The sequence below is a fragment of the Mirounga angustirostris genome, unplaced genomic scaffold (assembly GCF_029215605.1).
Source record: "Mirounga angustirostris isolate CCGP_5_RB_7025 unplaced genomic scaffold, mMirAng1.0.hap1 SCAF_2, whole genome shotgun sequence".
Lineage (NCBI taxonomy): Eukaryota > Metazoa > Chordata > Mammalia > Carnivora > Phocidae > Mirounga > Mirounga angustirostris.
This window is the reverse complement of record NW_026991710.1, coordinates 131416511-131437863: the sequence shown is the minus strand read 5'-3', so window position 1 is coordinate 131437863 and position 21353 is coordinate 131416511. Positions and strand designations below refer to the sequence as shown.

Below are 21353 nucleotides of genomic sequence, written 5' to 3'. Positions count from 1 at the left end.
TGTTATTGAATCAGGTCAACTACACCTTGGTAACCCAACACTTGATCACCTACCTTCCCTCTGTTTCTACCCTCCTTTCCTAGATGCATGTTCTTCAGTTATATCGCAACTCCACTAGTCTAAACCTATGTCCCACTAAACCCTATGTCCCTTAATACAGAGGTTCTCAAAGTATAGTCCCCAGACCAGAAGCCACTTGAAACCTTATGAAACCCTTTATTTTTATTTATTTATTTTTATTTTTTTCGAGAGAGCACTCCCTGCTGCGTGTGGAGCCTAATGCAGAGCTCGATCCCAGGACTCATGAGATCATGATCTGAGCTGAAACCAAGAGTCGGTCACTCAACCGACTGAGCCACCCAGGCACCCCGAAACACTTTATTTTTATAAGTGCTCCAGGTGATTCTGATGAATGTTATTATAATCCATTTACTATGTGTCCCCTGGATTTGCATCTCTGTAAGACAACATTATGTTATTTCCTTGCTTTAAACCATTCAGGAATTCTCCAATGCCTAAAAGATGATATGCCAACTCTTTTAAATGACTTTTCATGAAGAAGCCCCTTTTCTATCTTCTTTGCCTCAATCTCCGCTGTTCTATATGGACATATGCTATGCTCCAGCCATAGTGAGCTCCTTGAAGTTCACCCAATGAGGCTTTATAAAGGGAAAGCAATGAAATTTTCACATAATAATTAGGAGTCATGACAAAAATCATAAAGATGTTCCTGGGTGTGATTTCACAAAGATCTCAAAGCGAATACTAAATTAGGCAACCTTACACAGACTTGGTGACTTATTTAAGAATTATAACTTAAAGTAGATCATCAGCACTAGAAGCAAGCTGGAATGGGGGCAAGGGTAGAAACTGACATTACAAACTGTTTTTGACCTTACATTAAGAATTACTGATATATCCCTTGAAAAAAACTCTTACAACTATCTAGTTTAGTCACACCAAGAAATAAAAATACAAAAAGTTAAGTCAAATCACATAGTCTGTTAAAAAAACTAAATCTTGACAAATAGCATTTATTCTAAGATTCCAAGGCATCTTGTGACAGAGCATCTATTAGCATATTTTTTCATTACCTCATGAGAAGAGCAAAGATTGAGACACATATTTTTTTTAAGATTTTTTTTCTTTATTTGAAAGAGAGAAAGAGGCACGAGCTGGGGAAGGGGCAGAGGCAAAGGCAGAGGGAGAGGGAGAAGCAGACTCCTCACTGAGCAGAGAACCGGACATGGGGCTCGATCCCAGGACCCTGAGATCATGACCGGAGCCAAAGTCAGATGCTTAACCGACTGAGACACCCAGGCGCCCCTTGAAATAAGTATTTTTATCCCCATCATATAGATAGTAACCTGGGGCTTAAACTGGACTTGATACCAGAATGGATAGTTAATAAATGGCAGTGCCAGAATTTGCTCCCACATTTGCTGATTTCAAAGCCATTGCCTTTAGCCACCATGTTACTTGTCTCTGTATTTTTCAGCTTGGCCACTGTCAGGCACTCTGTACATGTGCACGTGCACACACACACACACACACATGCAAGGGCCTTATAGGTAAAAGGAATTATGTGAAATTGTTTGTCTAGAGACAAACTAGACAACATGATCCTTGTAAGACAAAAATTAATTGAGACCAAAGAATAGTACAATTCCATCAAGAACTTGCTGCTTGCTTATAGATAATCACCCTAGGTCAAGGTTGATATGCATTTGGATTCCTTTGTTAATATTTTGCATTCCCTTCATAAAAGAAATTTAAATAACTATTGCCAATATCCTGGCTGATCTAGAAAAAGAAGAATAAAACTCCTGTCTGATCTAAACTCTGAATCTAATAACTTGTTATTAGAAATTAAGTAAATCACTGTTTAGTGTGTTTTCTCCTCCTCTCTTTTGGAAACAACATTCTTCAATTGAGGGAACTATCACTCTTTCCAACTTCAATCCTGCATTGACTGCCTCCCAGAGCAGGGAAGAGCACCTTTGACTTTCTGGTCCAGAGCTGCTGGAAGCTGGGACCTTGCCTGAGCAAGGAGCTGGCCTACAGCAGGGAAGAATAAAGCCAACACCTATGGGAAAGAAGAGATGAGACACAAAGGATCCTCACAGTCTTCCAGGAATATAATATTCCAGGAACTGGATCCATCCCCAGGCTCCTCTCAATTGTTTGAGCTAGTGGAATTGTCCAGCAAGTCCCTTCTAGGCAAACTTCAGGTAGATTTCTGTCATTGGTCATCAAGAGTCCCAATAAAGACGAGCAATGTTTCCAAAACAATATATGGAAAATAGACTAATTCTTATTATTTCTTAAATTTTTTGGTTGTGTAAGTCTTTGTACAGAATGACACATTTTATTGCGTAAAATATTTGAAGTAGCTGAAGTTTACAAGCTCATTAAAGTATGAAACGAGATAATGATTGTGTTAAATGGTTATATTAAGGTAAGTATCAGGGTACACTGAGTTTTTAATAGGAAAATCTTCTATGTACAATGTTACAATTCAATTGATTGCCTATCTTAATGTTTAGTCTTCTATTATCACAAAAGATGAGTCAATAAAATTATTTACAGGATTGAGTCAGAGCACCACAGTGCTTATCTATCTATATATAGATATACATATATTACAGTAGGACTCTTTGTGTATCATGAAAATTCGTAGAAAAATTTAAAAAATGCAGGCTGAGAAATCGATGTCTTCATAGATTTTTGCAGATGATTTTAATCTGATTCATCACTGCTGAAGTAAGAGCTGTCACAGTATTCAGCCGTGTAAAGGAACTTGTGAATAATTGGGTTCATCTTCGGTATCCAGTGTCGGGGAACCAGATATGTGGAAAGATTAAATAAATCTACAAATACCTTGTACCTATCACTGGAAAAACACAAATATACAGATGGTATAGATTTATTGACATGAAATATTTAAAATGTTTCATCAAAAAATTTCATTTCTCAGATAACGACTTTTTGCCATAATTAGTATTTAATATTATGTCTCGTTATACATTATCTATTACATTTTGTGCATATTACATATGTAATATTAAGGAGTTAAGGAATATAAGCATTAAGATCCCCTCCTTTTCACTCCACATTCAAAGTTCATGCCCATAAAACAGTATTATATGTTTCATTGATCCTGATCAGGCTGGTTCAGATTAAAACCTGGAGTCTTATGATTGTCATGCTACCTTCATAAAAATAAGGGTGTGTTCTTGTTTCTGACTTTTAAAGGATGGTATGCAAAATAAAAAAAAAAATTAAGCATATAAAATTCTTAGTTGTTCATTAGAAAATATTTCCCACCTACAAAGTAGCTGTTAAGTAACCGACATGAATGGATTAATAAATTGAAATGCCAATTTAGATTCATAGTAAATGTCTATAACTGTGGTTTTAGCATTTACAATCACTCTTGTGTGTGTTAGTCAACTGTTTTAACCGTTGCAGCTTTATAGCGGAAGAGCATTTGCCTTTGAGGTCGAATGAGAGTTCAAATTCTGCTCTGTGACTTGCAACTCGTGTGAACTTGGACAAGTTGTCTAACCCTCAGTGTCCTGGTTCCTAACTCTGGAAAATAAAAACTACAACCCTTTCCTCTGACCAGGTCTTTGTGAAGACTTCATGAGGTAATGGCACACACTAGAAATGTTTTATGTGTTCATTATTCCCACCATCCACTGATGTGTATGTCCATGTGGTACAATCATTTACTGTTTCATGCTAACAGAATTTATCCCCAGGGAAAGAAAAAATATGTGATGACTGTGAAAATGTAAACCAATGAATTTTATAAATTGTTTAGTCTAGAGTTTGTTCCTAGGGAAAAGAAAATTTATTAAAAGGATGAAAAATTGAACCCGTGTGTCTTACAACTGTCAATCTGGTAGTAAGAGTAGGATGAAAACCATGTACAATATGAAGAATTTTGGAGACTGTGAAAATCTAATTTGTTCTTGAGTTGATTCTCCCTTCCCCAGGGGCCTTGTAGGTTTCCTCATTTCCATATGTATGTATCTATCTCTGTGTCCATCTATATTGTTGGGAACACTAAATAAATTAAGAACACAAATGTCCTATAAATCTCTCTAGCATGTTTTAAGTGCTAAATAAATGTTGACCCCCTTTCTTGTAAACACTCTGGGCACTCCCTGAAGTAGATGGAAGTAGTTTTGTTTTTTGTTTTTTTTTTTTAAGATTTTATTTATTTATTTGAGAGAGAGAGAATGAGAGACAGAGAGCATGAGAGGGAGGAGGGTCAGAGGGAGAAGCAGACAGGGAGCCCGATGCGGGACTCGATCCTGGGACTCCAGGATCATGACCTGAGCTGAAGGCAGTCGCTTAACCAACTGAGCCACCCAGGCGCCCAGATGGAAGTAGTTTTTATAAAAGAGTCATACCAGGAAGTAAGAAACTATTTTTCAGCTGTGTCATTCACCCAGGCAAGAGGACGTTAGTGGAATGAATGATAACTGTTTGAATCCGTCCGAACTTGAGCCAGAATGCGTTGAAAATGTTCCTACTTGGATGAACTCCCTCACATCCTCACAGGTGGTGCGACCACAGGTACCATGCCCATCCCCACAGGTGGTGCGACCCCAGGTACCATGCCCCTTTTCATCTCAGAATCAACATGATGAAGTTCCAGAACTAAGGATTTTTACAATGACCTCTCTAATAGGAAGACCTTAATCTAACCAGTTTCAGCAGTTCAGATCAGAACAAGCATAAATCCCATTTCCTAGATAATGCACAGAAACCAAGAATCGGTGACTTCCAGCAAGCAAAACAGGTGGCTTTCCCCCATCTTACCTCACTGTGGAGCGCAGGTACTGATAGCCAGAGGACCCTCCAGTGCCTGCTTTGCTGCCCAGCATTCTGTGCACCATGCACACATGGTTATCTAGGCAAACACACAAATTAACTTCATGGATATTTTTCTGCCATTAGTTCCACCATTTTCTAAAAACAAGGGGTTGGTAATGATTATTGCTTCTAAGAAAAGGTTCACACCTTATCACTTAGCCATATGGAAGGTTTGCATGTGAGAGCCAGATGAGACAAGTGGGTTGCCTGGCACCCCACTTGGTTCAGGCTAAATGCATATGACTCCATCCAACATAATGATGGACTAGCCTGTGAACACAATAGGGGAAGAGTAGGGCCTCATTATGACTTTCACAAGCCCTCACCACCTTTGCCTTCATGGGTCTCTTCCTCCACTTAAAAAAAAAAAAAAAAATATATATATATATATATATATATACACACACACACATATACATATATATATATATATAAAAATTATATTTTAAAATTATATTGGCATAAGGATGAATAAGTTATGGTTATATATTAAGACATTCTATTTAATCTAAAGGTAATTTTTTCTTCCGATTATTAAATAAAACATTTTCATGGGCCCCCAAAGGTAATCTGGGCCCTAGGCACTCTGCTTGCTGTGTATAATGGGTAAGTAGCCCTGGGTGAGAATAATTATTCGGTTGATTTAAAAAAAAAAAGTCATTCACACACAAAGGAGGAAAGAAAGGGTAGTGGGAAGGGGAGCAGACAGATGGAGAAAAGGAGTAAAGGAATAGGATGGGGGAGAAGGATTATCAGGGTTGAGGTGGTGGTGCTGGAAGGTGTGGGGAGACTTACATCTCCATTTAGTCATGAGTGTGTCTATGTCCATGAGAGAAGTCAGCAACTGAAAAGGCACCTGGAATCTAGGCTCTTCCCTAAAGAAGAAATAATAATAAAAAGAAATCTACTGAAGCAAATCCAGTGTGTTCAGAAGGGCATGAGTTTTACAATCGGTTGGCTCTGGAAACAAATGTCAACTTTGCCCCTTAAGAGCTGTAGCAGTCCTGAATTACTCTCTCAGTCTGTTTCTTCATCTCAAAAATGAGGATACTACTATTCAGCTTATAGCATTTGTGTAAAGGGTCTAGAAAATTCCATGAAATATACGTGAAGTAACCAGCCAGAATCACGCCTAACATTGATTCTCATTAAAAGGTAGACATAGGGGCACCTGGGTGGCTCCGTCGGTTAAGCCTCGGACTCTTGGTTTCAGCTCAGGTCATGATCTCAGGGTCCCGAGATCAGGCCCTGCATCTGGCTCCATGCTGGGCACGGAGTTGGCTTGAGATTCTTCCTCCCCCCCGCCCCTCCCCCCGCCCCTGCCCCCAACTCGTGCATGCGTGCGTGCACGCATGCTCTCTTGCTCTCTCTCTCAAATAAATAAATAAATCTTTAAAATTAAAAAAAAAAAGGTAGACATATACTCTACCTCAGATTCACCAGCTTCTTTTAGGCAAAAGATATTAAAACTTCTTCTAGGCAAAGATATTAAAACAAAAACAAAAACCGCTATTTATTTCCTCTAATACCTATTTTTTTTTCCTTTCTTCATCTATTCATTCAACACGCTCAGTACATTTTGTGCTTCAGATACATAAACCTGAGAGGCATACTTTGAGTAGGATTTTAGGAAAAAAGTCAAAACATTTTGTTGATGTTTCTGAAGAAATGAATTTGAGATTATTTTTTAAGATTTTATTTATTTGAGAGAGAGAGGTCATGAGCCAGGGGGAGGGGTAGAGGGAGAAGCAGGCTCCCTACTGACTCAGGGCTCGATCCCAGGACCCTGGGATCATGACCTGAACTGAAGGCAGATGCTTAACCGACTCAGTCACCCAGGCACCCTGGAATTTGAGAAGATTAAAAAAATCAAGTAAATACAAGTAAGAGGTCCAGTAAACAGAGGTTTTGTTTTTGGTTTTGTTTTTAATGTTTGCTAGTGTGCTCTCTATTGTTCTGATGCATTTAATTTATGAAACATGAAGATGAGGCCTTCATACACATGGAGTAAGGGACACCTCTCACACTTTAGGCAGTGAGGACAATTTTACTTGAAATTGCAGAATAAAGAGGACAACAGTTTATAAAAGTGTTTTCACTTTATCCACTTTTTTTTAATTTCATAAAATAAAAATAACTATAACATTGTTTAATGACAGAAGACATTTTATGACAGTTTCTGAGGTAGATTAAACTTTGGCCATTTAAGACATTTAATGTCATATACTGTAGAATTTAATAAAAAGGATTTTTAATTAATTAGTGGGTATGTATATGTATATTTTTACCCACTATAGGGATAAAGTTATACTCTTACTATCTAAAAGACAAAAACTAATTAACCTTCACAATTATTTTCTAAGCTTCCCTCCAAAACTGAATGACTTTTTAAAACTATGATTGCAATTTATAAGCTTTATATCTGAAACATGATCTGTACCCACTCCTCAACTTCTGTTCTACTCTTCTAATTTGCTTTTACCTGTAAAAATATATCATCAAGGCCCCCTGAAGTGCTCTGTATGACAGTCGTCTTTCACCTGCAAGATACATAGCGAGTTTCAATTTAATGAGAAATTTAGGGCAGTCATAGTAATTTGGCAACATCACCTTAAATAATTAAGTTTTACATGTTTTTAGAAAACAATGTTTTAGTTTAAATTTTTTATTCCTTAGATTTCAAAAAGCAAACTAATATATATATATACTTCAAATATATATATATACACATTTTATTTTTGCACACTTTATATAATATATACGCATTTAAAATATAAATATATGCATTTTAAATTTTCAAAACCTTTAAGTATCATGTTAGGAAAACTTGATATAGAAAATACTTAACTTCCATACTAAAATATATTTTTTCTAATTCACTTAAAATTACTTAAAATCACTTGGCTTCAAGGAGTACCATCATTATATAAAATCTCATATGTGTGTTCTACTAAAAGGCTTTGCTCTATTTGCACAAAAATAAGATTTTGCTATCTTTACAGAGGTTTTATAGAAAACTGAGACTAGGGACGCCTGGGTGGCTCAGTTGGTTAAGCGGCTGCCTTCAGCTCAGGTCATGATCCCCGGGTCCTCCCGGCTCAGCGGGAGGACTGCTTCACCCTCTCCCTCTGCTGTTCCCTCTGCTTGTGCTCTCTCTCTGTCAAATAAATAAATAAAAAATCTTTAAAAAAATAAAATAAAAATAAAAGACATGTCTTTAAAAAGAAAAGAAAATGAGACTAAAAACCTTTAAGTTTGTAGCATTTCATATTAATTTCATATACTGCTATGCCTTGTACCTATGTCATAAAAATTAATTTTTACTTCTCATTTGCAAAAGATTTACAAGTACTTTGTAATAAAAATTCCAAATACAAATGAACACAAAAATTTCAAACATATAAATGGAGAGTTAAATAAAGAAGGTATTGATGATACTGGTCAATGAACTTCAGAAAATAATATCCCAACATTAATTATGCCAGAAAGTCTACCTATGTGCTTTCCCTGGTCTGCTTGGGAAACTGATTTCCTCTGCAAAGCCATCCTTGCCTTCACAATACTTATTCCTCTCCTCTATATCACTGTGCTGTTTCCAATTACACTGCTTGTCTTCATTTCTCTCCCTATTACATTGTGAACTAAATTGCAAAATCATATTCAGTTTCTCCTGGTCTCCTGCACGTTGGACACATATTATGAAAGCTTCTGACTACAATGTCTTTGTGATAAATTGGGCATGTAAACTTACCACATAAAGTTATAACAGATAAAATTAACCCAGTTCTTGTTTCTATGAGTGCAATATAAATTTTCATTTTATTTCCCCTGCATAAGGTTTGATATTTTGATCTCACAGTCATACCTCCCAGGGAAAGGACCCTTAGAAAAAATACTCACCTTTACTATAGAGATGTTCATGACGTTTCTCATCAAATAAGGAGAGTAACACCTCTTTTTGTTTCCAAAATTCAGCCATTTGTTCCTCTTTTTCCTCTGACTCTTCCTTAGCCTTGGGGGAAAATATCACATTAATATCCCCCAAGAGAGATCATAGAATCTTATTTCGGAAAACATCTCTTGTAAAAAACAGACTCACCAGGAGCAGAAAGGTTGTAGTTGGAATATTTACCATATCATCTAATAATACAACTTGGAAATTATGGCTTATGAGATGGGTTTTCCTCACACTCACTGGTCTTACCCTTTAAGTTTACATGATTTGTTAGTTTCAAATGTTATTTTCATAAATATCATGAGAAATGGACTCAGATGGGCAAAACTGGGGATAACTACAAGTGACTGACAATGGTCTAATTTTAGGCAGCAATTTTTTAAGACAGGAAGTAAAGTAATTCTACTTAGGAAAAGTTAAGAATTTCCAGTCAGAAAAACTATTAACTCTATTTATATTCTGTAAGTATAATTTCTTAGACATTTACCACCCTCAGATACTTATTCATTTGATATCTATGGACTCATTTAAGGAAATTCTTATACTTCTGCCTACTACAAATGCTTTACTTACAACTCAATTGAGCTGAAGTAAAAATCAATTAAGTCAATTATTTTCAGTTTGTCTGAACAATCACTCATGTGGTGAGAACTTGTATGCACATTATTGTCAATTAATTATTCATTTATTTAGTAAATGTCATGCTAAGGTGATAGAGATAAAACTGTGAGCAAAAATTGAGTTCCCTGATCTCATGCAGTATATCATCTGGTGGGAATAAGACATTGAACAAATAATCACCTAGACATTACATTGCAAGCATGTACAGTAGAAAACAGGAGCAGTATAGTGCCGTAATAACTTACAGTAGTCAGGGAGTGGGGGGAGATCTTTTTTTTTTAAGATATATTTATTTATTTTAGAGAAAGAAAGAGAGAGAGAGAGCACGATTGGAGGCACAGAGAGAGAGAGAGAGAGAGAGAGAATCTCAAGCAGACTCCCCGCTGAGCAGGGAACCCAATCCCAGTATCCTGAGATCATGACCGAAACCTAAATCAAGAGTCGCACTCTCAACAGACTGTGCCACCCAGGCAACCCAGGGGGAGATCTTTCTGAAGAAGTTCTCCTTGAGCCAAGACCTGAAGAATGGAAGGAGTTACCCGGGGAAGAATATTCCAAGCCCAGAGAATAACATATAAAAAAGATGAAGATAAATTTGAAGAACTAAATTCATCTTAAAGAAATTCAATATGGCTGGGCCACATGAGATCATGAATCACCTTGAAGACTATGTTAAAAGTTTTTATCTTTATTTTAAAAACAATAAGGAGACATAAACAGGTTTTATGCAAAAGCAAAATGTGATCAGATCTGCATTTTGAGAAGATTGCTCAAACTGCAGTATGCAAAATAAATTGGAATAGAGTCATATTGGGGAGAAGTGTAGGATAGTTGAGAAAAATTATGAGACCAAGTGGAAAGCAAGAGCAGTTTGCATTTGATTGAAGGTGGTAGATAAAATGGAGGTACCTGAGAGCTATTTAGAAGGTAAAATTGGTAGGATTTGGTGATAAGTTGAAGAAGTGACTGAGAGAGAGGGAGGTGCCAAGGATCAATTGTACATTTCAGACTTGACAAACTAGATGGTTTGTAAGGGAAAAATTTTTTCAATTTGTAGAAGACTGAGTTGATATGAGCGTGGAAGGAAAAGGGAATTTTTTTAAGTTTGGTTTTATCACTAAGTTTTTGAGAGGACCAGGAGGAAATCATAAAGTAGGGTGTGAAATATTTAATTTGAAATTTAAAGAGCTATCTATGCTGGAGATGAATGTTTGAGAGTTATTGGTATATAAGTACATATTGAAACAGTGGGTATAAATGAGTTCATGTGGTGAGAGTACAGAGAGAATACAAAGTGTCTAAGCCAATACATTGTGAAATCCTACCACTTATCTGTCTGAGAAGAAAAATGAGCCCATAAAGGGGACAAATCAAGACAATAAGGGCCAGAGAATTAAAGGAACACAACGTCGTACCAAATCCAATGGGAAAAAATACTCAAGAAAGAATAAGTAGTCATTATTGAATGCCACTAGGAAATGAAGTAAAATGAAAATGGCCATTGGATTTATATACCTGGAGGCCATCTGTGAATGATGGGACAAGAAGACAGACTGGTTTGGGTTGGGGATTAGATGAGAGATAAAGAAATACGCTAACCACATTCTAAATACCTTATAGATATTCATCTAATTTAATGTTCATAATAGTCCTAAAGGAAGATACTCTTATTTTCTATTTTACCATAGGTGAAAGTGAAGCAAAGGGAGGTTAAGTAACAGAAGAAATTCAATGTCAGTCATTAAGAGGTGAAGGTGGGACTTGAAGTGTGACTTTAAAGTTCCTGCTTTAAGCACTAGCTGATACAGACTCTCCAGATACAGAATTGAAACAATTCTTTCAAGAAATGTAGTCACGAAGAGAGGATGGGAAATGAAGAATCAACAATATCTTTCTTTTTTTTTTTTTAAGATTTTATTTATTTATCTGACAGAGAGATAGAGAGAGAGCACAAGTAAGCAGAGAGGCAGGCAGAGAGAGAAGAAGAAGCAAGCTCCCCACTGAGCAGGGAGCCCGATGCGGGGCTCGATCCCAGGACCCTGGGATCATGACCTGAGCTGAAGGCAGCCACTTAACCAACTGAGCCACCCAGGCGCCCCTCAACAATATCTTTCTTAAGATGAAAGAAATTTGAACTGAGAGCCAGTATAGGAAGGGCCCTGCAAATATACATGAGCCCAGGGAAAATTATATGGTTAAATATATTTGGTTGACTGGTCTTTTGTGAGCCTACTTCTGTTTAGAATTGGTCATGATATAAAATTTTTAATAGAAATAAAAAGGTCGATTAACCTGATATATTTATCAAAACCAAAATCTTGTCTATAATGAACTTCTTAATTTAATTTTTATTGTACATAAATAAAATAAAATCAATTATGTGATATATTTCTTGCCGACTCATTTGTGAAAGAAAAAGAACATAAGAAAAGTGAAAGTTTAAGAGAAAATTGGAGATTTGTTAAATAAAATTCTCAATACTTCATCCATAATAAACTTATATTTACTTATGGCATCATAAATACCTGAATTCTTGTGAATTCTTCTTCCAGGCCCTTGACAGTGTTCTTTTCAAACTTTCCCCAGAAGTTAAATCCGTGTGGCTCTAAACCTGGTGTTCTTTCCAGCCATGCCTGAAGTGTTTTTTTTTTAAGTAAATAAATTGTAACATTTAAATTATGTAAAATACATTATTCCTAACATCTCTGAACTTGAAACAGGAAATTTTCTTAATTTTGAGAAACATATGTCATAAATTTCTTGTGTATAAATATTTTCTCTTTCCCTTCAATTTCTTCATGTAAAGAATAGCCATTTATTATATTTCACTTCTTAATCTTTAAAGCAATCATATTGATAATATTTAATCTTTATTTGTTAAGAAATATATTACTAGAGAAATCCCAACTTTGTTCTATAAATCTATGAACATATCTAAATGTTGTTTGAATGAAGACTTCTGGTTTATTTTCAAAACACCTTATGGCTTAGGAGCTGAAGGAATTACTACATGCATAAGATATGATCTCTTCTAAATATTGGAGCATGGTATACTTCGCAACTTTGAAATCAACTAATTACTCAATTATTTTAAAAGTCCACAAGACTTTTTTTAATTTACTTTAATTCCAGTATAGTGAACATATACAAGAATTTTAATGTAAAAATGAAACAAAATTCATGCATTTCTGTGGATTCTCATTTAACCTATTTTTTGGTTTTGAAATTAGCTTTGTAATTCTTTCTCCCCTTATCTTTATGAACTGTTTTTGGCATTATGTACAACATATTAACCTAAATCCACATTTACAATATCGAAGGGATTAGTGTGCAGAGTATAAGTCCCTAAAAGAAAATTTTAATTTGCAAAGAAAAAAAAACGCTTGTGAAGGAGATCAAGACCATATAATCTTTATTTAATAATTTACTTATGAAGAAACAATAATCCCTCAAGACCTTTTATAGGCCTGTAGTGAGTTAAAATATGAAGGGAACAAATTCTCAGGACTATACTCTTAGTAATTTAGTTTAATTGAGAAAAATACACAACTTGTGGAACTGTTCAACAATGGAATACCTTAAAGAAGTAAAGCTCACTGAAGAATTAACTACACTCAACTTAAAAATCAGCCAATTAAATATTGTTTAGTAGGCTTGTTTAAAAGACTTGTTTTATGGGCGCCTGGGTGGCTCAGTTGTTAAGTGTCTGCCTTTGGCTCAGGTCATGATCCCAGGGTCCTGGGATTGAGTCCCGCATCAGGCTCCCTGCTCAGCAGGGAGTCTGCTTCTCCCTCTCCCACTCCCCCTGCTTGTGTTCCTGTTCTTGCTGTCTCTCTCTCTGTCAAATAAATAAATAAAATCTTTAAAAAATAAAATAAAATAAAAGACTTGTTTTATAAGATGAGGTTATTAGATATTAACATAGCTGATTATATAAATATTTTTGAAATTCTCAAAGGAGTTCTTTATATTTTAAATATTTTAATCAGTCAAGTTTAAGTATTTTTATAAATTCTTTCTATTCTTTTTTTTTAAAAGATTTTATTTATTTATTTGAGAGAGAGAGCATGAGAGGGGGGAGGGTCAGAGGGAGAAGCAGACTCCCCGCCTAGCAGGGAGCCTGATATGGGACTCGATCCCAGGACTCCAGGATCATGACCTGAGCCGAAGGCAATCGCTTAACCAACTGAGCCACCCAGGTGCCCAATTCTTTCTGTTCTTATTTACAATGAATGTGACAAAACGCTCGGGTTTTAGAATTTTAATCTAACAGAAGCTAAATTAACAAGACGAGGGAGTTAGACTTTAAAGATAATACTTGAGATTGTACCTCCACTAGCTGCAGCAGTGTTTTCTCCTGCTCCGACTTAAGTAGCAGTTCATTATCTTCTCCTTTGAAGTTATCACGATAATGTCTTCTGTTGTAAGGGACCCTCAAACTCTGAAGGACACCAATCTTGTTTTCTAAGAGTCGGAATTGCAAACTCTGGAAGCCCGATGCTGGAGATAAGTACTCTCTGCGAATAAATGGAGGAAGGCAAGAGAATAGAAAGAAGAGAGGAGTTGACATTGTAAATCACTGTAATGGTTTCTTCTATTGTGAGAGGTCATCAGTTTTACTCTCTTAGATATCACCAAGTGCAGGGATACAAAACTGCCTAGAGAGACCTGTGATTTGACCTTACCGAAGAAAGAAAATTGAGCTCCCTAAACATCATTGTTGCTGTCGATTAATCAATTTAAAGATGAAATGTGTATACAGTTTGGGAAATGTCATACATGCATGTGCATACGTATGTACATATACACACACATACATATATACAGATATGTGTTTATGTGTTTGTGTACTAATTTTTTCCTGAGATAAAGACACGTGGACATTGAGCGATATTTCTTATTCTATAGTGCTAAAAGATTCTTTATAGATATTGTTCAATCCCTCCTAAAATCTGTACTCTTGGATATCATCATTGATCTCACTATCTAGTATTACTATGAGCACAATGAGATATTACCAGTGAAACAAATGAGATATTGCCTCACACAAAATAGGCAATCAAATAATGTTATTACTCCCACCCCACAACCACCCAAACTCTTAGATCCTTCTAAGCTTCCTTCATCTAATTGGTTTTAAGACTTCAATTTTTTTTAAAACCACCACAGAGGAATTTTACTACATTTCTCTTTGACCGTCACGCATGGTGGAGAACCTGCCTATTACAACATTAAATGCACCAAATGTTCTTAAGAAAATCTCTTCTCCAATTTTGGTATGAAAAAAACTTTTTAAAAAAATATACGTATGGCTTTGGCTGCCTGGAAATGCAGAGCTAACATTTATAGTTCAATCCATAACTTAAACCGACACCTTTGCTGACAGGCTTCCCGTCAACTCTTGTTTCTCTTCTATTTTTAGCTTGCAATTTTTTAAAATTCAGCTACAGGTGTCATGTCAGTTGTGTTAGCCATTTTGATAAGTTGTCTAAAATTCTTTTTAATGGCTTCTTGGCCTTTTGGCTAAGATCAAGCGTAAAATCCTTTTTGGATAAAAACAGGGCACACGACAATGAATTGAAATTAATCGATCACATTATGTTTGTGTGTACAAGTGAGTGAGGACATATTTTTACTAACTTCTCAAATGCTTTGTGATTAAGACTCCGGCGAGTTTGTAGTGGAACAGGTTCCTTACACAGCACACACGTTCCCCTTTTACCCCAGCGGAAAGAAAGGGCAAACGCCACTGCCTTCTTACAAAGCCATGGGTCCACACCTGAAGTCGTTGAAGTCCAAGGCCGTCATGGTTTCCAGAACGGAAAACTGCTGCACCAGTAGTTTCAGAATCACCGCCACCCGGTGCATCCGAGTGACAACCTTCAGCATGTTCCTTTCATCCCTGACCTGATGGTTGAGAAATGAAACATCGGGTCATCAATTCTGATTTCTAGAAGATACAAAATAGCCTATCAACAACAAAGTACTCCTATTGACTTTCTCTATTTTAAAGAGGAACATGGGAATTAAAATTTGCCATAAGATGTATTGAATTAGTAGCCACTCTAAGTTGTGTGCAAAGATTGTCTGCAAAATCAGAATCATCTCTCTTTCTTTAAAAATAGAAAATTATATGGAAGCAAGTGAGAGGTCAATTTTGGAACACAACCACCACTGATGTCAAAGTAAATTTCTCTCTTTTAGTTTGCTTCGAGGAATAAAGTTCAAGGAAACATGGAAACTTCTGGGTGAGGATTAAGCAACACCTGGATAAATCTCCTTTTTACGGAGGGCCCCAAACTTGCCATTAACATAAATGGCAATGGTATTCACATGTGTGAGAAGAGTACTGTGTGTGCAGAGGTGTCATGGAACAGGGGCTCAGAGGCAGGGGGACTAGGATGTGTGCTGTTTGGGAGAGGTACGTGGGAGTAGGAAGAGGGTGTGAGGTGGGGAAGTGCAATTCAGACTTCTGCAACCACCTCATGCTCTGCTCTGCTCTCCTCCCACGCTTGATCCTCCCCAGTCCTTCCCTCCATATTCCCCTCCTCCTCCTCTCTTTTCTTTTTCTTTCTCCTTCTTCTTCTTTCTTTTAAGATTTATTTATTTATTTTAGAGAGTGAGAGAGAGTGAGAGCAAGGGGGGGAAAGAGAGAACATGAGCAGGGAGAGGGAAGAGGCAGAGGGAGAAGCAGACCCTCCACTGAGCAGGGAACCCCGATTGGGGGTCGGGGGGCTCCAGTCCAGGACCCTGGGATCATGATCTGAGCAGAAAGCAGACCCTTAACCTACTGTGCCACCCAGGCATTCTCTTTTTCTTTCTTCTACTACTCTCTTCCTACCTCCTCTCTCTTCTTGTTTCACTTTCCTCATCATTGTTCCCATCTTCCCATAGCAAATATTCATTAGAAATAAAATCTTTAAAGAACACACACACACACACACACACACACACAAAAGAAAGAAATACAATTCTGGTACCTATTAGTTAAAGGGTCTATATTAGCTATCTTGGCAATCTACCACCATATATAACAACTTACTTTAAGGGCAAAAAAAAAATCGAGTTCTCAACAAGGGACCTGAAACTGAAATTTGAAAGGAACCTGAAAGCAATGTGTAGCTCTAAGGTAGTAGAGGCACTGGGAAAGTATGACCACACTCTTGTCCACTCGGAAGGGTTTTTAAAATGTTTCCATTAAGCAATAATCCCATCATTTGGTGGTAAGTTTTTCTAATTAACAATATTCTACATTCTCAAAAAAAAGTATAAATCCAATATTGTGACATAAGAACTCACATGGCCATTCTGAAAAATCTCTCGAACGGAATCTAATTCCCAGAGGATTTGCTTAAACCAGAGTTCATAAGCTGCAATGAGAGAAATCATTGTCAATTCAAAAGGTATGGGAGTCTTTTTTGACCATAATTACATGAAAGACATGGTTAACACATTGAAAAAGAAATAAAATGTAATTTTAAAATAATAAATACCAATATAGCCTTATATTTATGCTATAAACAAATATTAGTGATAATGTTATAATAGTCTTCTTTTATTGAATGTTTTACTCTGCCAGCCATGTTATCTATATGCTTCATATTCATTATTATTATTTTGATTTCTTTCAACAAATGAATTGTCTAGGTCTTTTAAGATATAGCACATAATCTAACTCTAACTTCCTGTGTGGAAGTTGGAGGTGTATGGGAAAGCAGAAGTGATACTCATCTCCATCTATAAACTGAGACATTAATAGTCACTAACCTGATGAATATGAGAAAATTTTGTTTTCTGGAGGCTTGGAATATTATGGGGAGGACAAGCTTGTGAATAGTCCAAAACTTCATTATATTCATCTACTTCCCTCAGTACATAACCCAACGCTTGGCATAAGATAAACATTGGGTGATTATTTTATGAATAAATGAACTAAATAGCCAGTATAGTCATTAGATGAGCATAGAATATCAAAAATCTTGGGGCTATCTGGTGCATTCTATTTGGAGCTATTGTATGGGTAAAGTCTATGTTTCTGTACTACATAGAGAATCAAATTATAATTTGAAATTACATCTAAGGAGACTTCTAGGGATTCTAATTTTCATATTTGGACCAAGAGCAAATCAAATGTTTATTAATCAGTTTCTGTATCTTTTAATTCAGGTTTAACTTTGTGTGGCTAGTTCCATGACCCACTGACCACATGCCATAACTGAAGGATGGAAGGACAATCTCCCTACCAAATCATGATAGCTCCCATTTGTTGTATACTTATCTTGTGCTATACTTGGGCTAAGTGCTCAAGGCACATTAGCTCATTTCATCTTCACAAGAACTCCATGAATGAGAAGATAAAATAACTGTCTCCATTTTACAGATGGAGAAATAGAATTACTGGTCAAGAAACCTGACCAAGGTCACACAATTTATAGTGGTGGAGATGGGATTCTAAACCATTTTCTCATTCCAAATCTGTGCTCTCCTGCCACGATTCCTTTTCTATTGATTTTTGTCTTGGCCTAAATCACCAATAAAAATGTAAACATGAAAACAGGAGAGGTAACACATCAACTCAATTATTTTCCATCTTTATTTTTTTACTCTAAGGGGTTGATCATTTTAACCAGTCAGTGAAGCAAACAACAATTTGAGGAAAAGACACAAAGAACTGGTAGGGAAAGAAAACCTGTCTAGAAGTGGAGCACTGACAAGTATGAATCACTGGACCTGGTCAGACAGAGAACACTATTAGGGCACCAACAATCTTAGAGTAAATCTTAATATTTTGGGGTCACGGACCTCTTTAAGACACATATTCATGAAATTTTGCATACAATTTCAATGAGTTCAGGGACTTTCTAAACTCCTGAAGTCATGAATTCCTACGTTAAAAACCACTGCCCAGAGGTAAGAAGTCTGGAGAGAATAAATGCACACTTTAGAAAAATTTTACTTTTCTGTTTAGTAGCAGATCTATATACGATTATATAAAGTCACAATAAATTTGAGTGTTTATTTCTTGAAAAGAGTTTTTTATTTATTTTTTAAAACATTTATTTATTTATTTATTTATTTATTTATTTATTTATTTATTTATTTTACAGGGGGTGGGCAGAGAAAGGGGGAGAGAGAGAATCTCCAGCAGACTCCCCATTCAGCAAGTAGCCTGATGTAGGTCTCCATCCCACAACCCTGAGATCATGACCTAAGCTGAAATCAAGAGTCAGTCACTCAACCAACTGAGCCACCCACATATTCCTTGAAAATAGTTTTTTTAAGTTCCAAGTTGAAAAATAGTAACATTTTATCTTGTAAATTCTTTGTGAATTCCAAGAGATAGAAAGTTCCCTTGGATTTAAGAAGGAGCTAAAGTCCTACCTGATCCAGTTAGCAGTGAAGTAACATAAAGAAGACTGTTATGAATTCTAGAGGGATGCCTTATGAAAATTTATCTGGCAGCAAAATATTCTCAAGCATTTCTAAGGTAGGTGATTCCTTGATCTTTCACCATCTTATAGTTAAAAGTATTGTAGCTTTCCTCATTATTGTTGGGAAATGCCTGTGGAATAGTTACTATCCAACCTTTTGTGCACCTTACCTTGATGAGTTATGATAAAAAGATGTTCATCATGGATTTTATTTCCTTTTATTTCACTTTGAAGTTCCTGTGCATTCAAAACCTTTTCCAACTTTAAAGAAACAAACAAACAAAAAAGAAAGACTAATTTTGTATAAACTTACAGTTATAAGATGGATAAGTTATGGGTATCTAAAGTATAGCATAGTGATTATAGCGAATAAACTATTATATTCTTAAAAGTTGCTAAGAGAATAGGTCTTAAATATCCTCACCACAAAAAAGAAATGGTAATTATGTGATACAATGCATATGTTAGTTAATATTATGGTAGTAATCATTTTGTAATACATAAGTGTGTCAAATTACCACGTTATATACCTTAAATTTACAATGTTACACTTCAATTATATCTCAATAAAGCTAAGAAAAAATTTTTAAAAAGAAAGATTAATTTTGAAGTTATAAAACTTTTTTATCAATTTTAATAAGAAGTAGAATATAATATCGAAAAAAAATACCCAAATTCTTTAGAAGAAACTATTGTTTTTTAAACAATTATGAGTCTTAATCATAAAGAATGAGTTAAATTTATGATTTTTATTCTCTTCAGAAGAACTTACATTGGGTAGGATTCTATCATAATAAGTACTATTGCACTCAATGAGAAATTGCATCCTTTCTATCTCTTGAAATAAGTATGATAAAAGCTTGGTAACTGACTTGGCTCACTGTTTATCTTCTACTCTTTTATCTCCCAAAGAGCGTATTCTAAGAAGATCTTAACATTCTTTATCAGCTCATCCTTAGAAACCCATCAATGAAAGTAGCAAAGGCTCTAAACATTTCACTTCTTAAAAAATATAGAAGACAAACAGGCCATATTTATGACCTCCAAATACTGCATTTGTAATATCCCTCTTTCATTTACTAATGATTTCAAGAAAACATGTGTCTTCAACTTTTCTACTTTACAATAAGGGATTTAAAAAATACATTTTTCTGGATACATTTACAATTATCTAGGCTGAGATATTAGAGACCATGTCCTATTTACACAAGTTGTGCAATGCCTGCCAGTTATCTACACTTTATCTTATCATTTACGCTCTTCTGCTCAAGATTCTGCACTCTGCTTGTACCGTACCTCTGTCAGAGACGTGAATTTTCATAGAGGAGTCTCCTGAATTGTGCTAACAAAAGTTGAAAAAGCATACATTTGCGTCTTTATGTCCAGAAAACTTTCTGGTGACTGAGAAAAAAAGTAAAAACAAAAACAAAGAACAAAAAAAACCCCAAAACATGAAAATGTCACTTCGCAGAATTTAGCACCTAACCATGGAAGCTGAGCCCTCTATGACTTACATGAAGGTAGTTTCCATAGAGAAGTCCTCCTTTGCTGGCTCTGTTCACAGTGGTTTGTGATTTGTCTTCTTCATTGCCTTCTATGGATAATTTTTTAAAGGCACATCTACAGATTCAATAAGGGAGGAGTAAAACAGGAGATCTTGAGAAAACATAATAACTAACAATATGAGTGATGAAAATTCTCTCGCTAATGGATTTTAAAGGAGATTTTTAACAAGAGAAGAAGGATGGCAATTTTGAATGCTTTTGAAATTCAGAAATGGAAGCATTCTTAGTTGGCATTTCTAAGAGCCTGACCATCCTTCAAAGAGAGGTAAATACTCACCCAAAGTTGTTTCCTAAAAATGGGCACCCACTCATTGTGAAAACGCCCTGTCTGATAAGCTCTGAGGTTTGACTCTGGACGGATGATATCATTGACCTTCCCAGATGTTCTACAGCTGCCTTTTATATATCCTGCTTTCTCTTCACCAGCCAATCAGCCCTCTCTGTGTGCTCTTAGCTAGGTTCTCATTTCAATTGGTACAGAAGCTGAACTCTGTAAACTTTGGAGAGGATCTGTGTTGGGAACAGTTTGATAAAAAAAAAAAAAAAAAGTAGTATTCTGCCAGACCAAATCATTTGACTAGCTAAGTTCTGCTTTTATATTCAAAATAACAAACATTAAATAAATCAATGGAGGTCAAATTTAAAAAATGACCTTTAATTATTCTATTCTGACGACACATTTGGCATAGTGTTAGGATATACAACATAATGAGCTTGTAAAAAAACAAATATTTATTCTCTCAGTCTCAGAGTTGGATATTCTTGTAACTGCTAAGCCAAAAGCTGACCTGGAGTGTGACAGAGGCAGGGTACGTGCACAAATCCCATTTCCATCTCATTTTTACTCTTCTTCTGGCCTAAATCTCATCTAATTAGCAGCAGTTGGGCTACTCT

General features: G+C 35.9%; 1 protein-coding gene across 1 annotated transcript; it reads right to left on the bottom strand.

The window, feature by feature from the left end:
- Positions 1–1995: 1995 nt before the first annotated feature.
- TDO2 (tryptophan 2,3-dioxygenase) lies at positions 1996–20815 on the bottom strand. The gene is made up of 12 exons (XM_045880243.2): positions 20737–20815; positions 20409–20514; positions 19065–19155; positions 16763–16833; positions 15243–15370; positions 13794–13980; positions 11989–12096; positions 8788–8899; positions 7370–7427; positions 5683–5762; positions 4834–4924; positions 1996–2893 (listed from the first exon to the last, which is right to left on the bottom strand). Exons 1-12 carry the CDS (start codon positions 20769–20771, stop codon positions 2740–2742), a joined length of 1221 nt encoding a protein of 406 aa, XP_045736199.1. The 5' UTR covers positions 20772–20815; the 3' UTR covers positions 1996–2739.
- Positions 20816–21353: the final 538 nt, after the last annotated feature.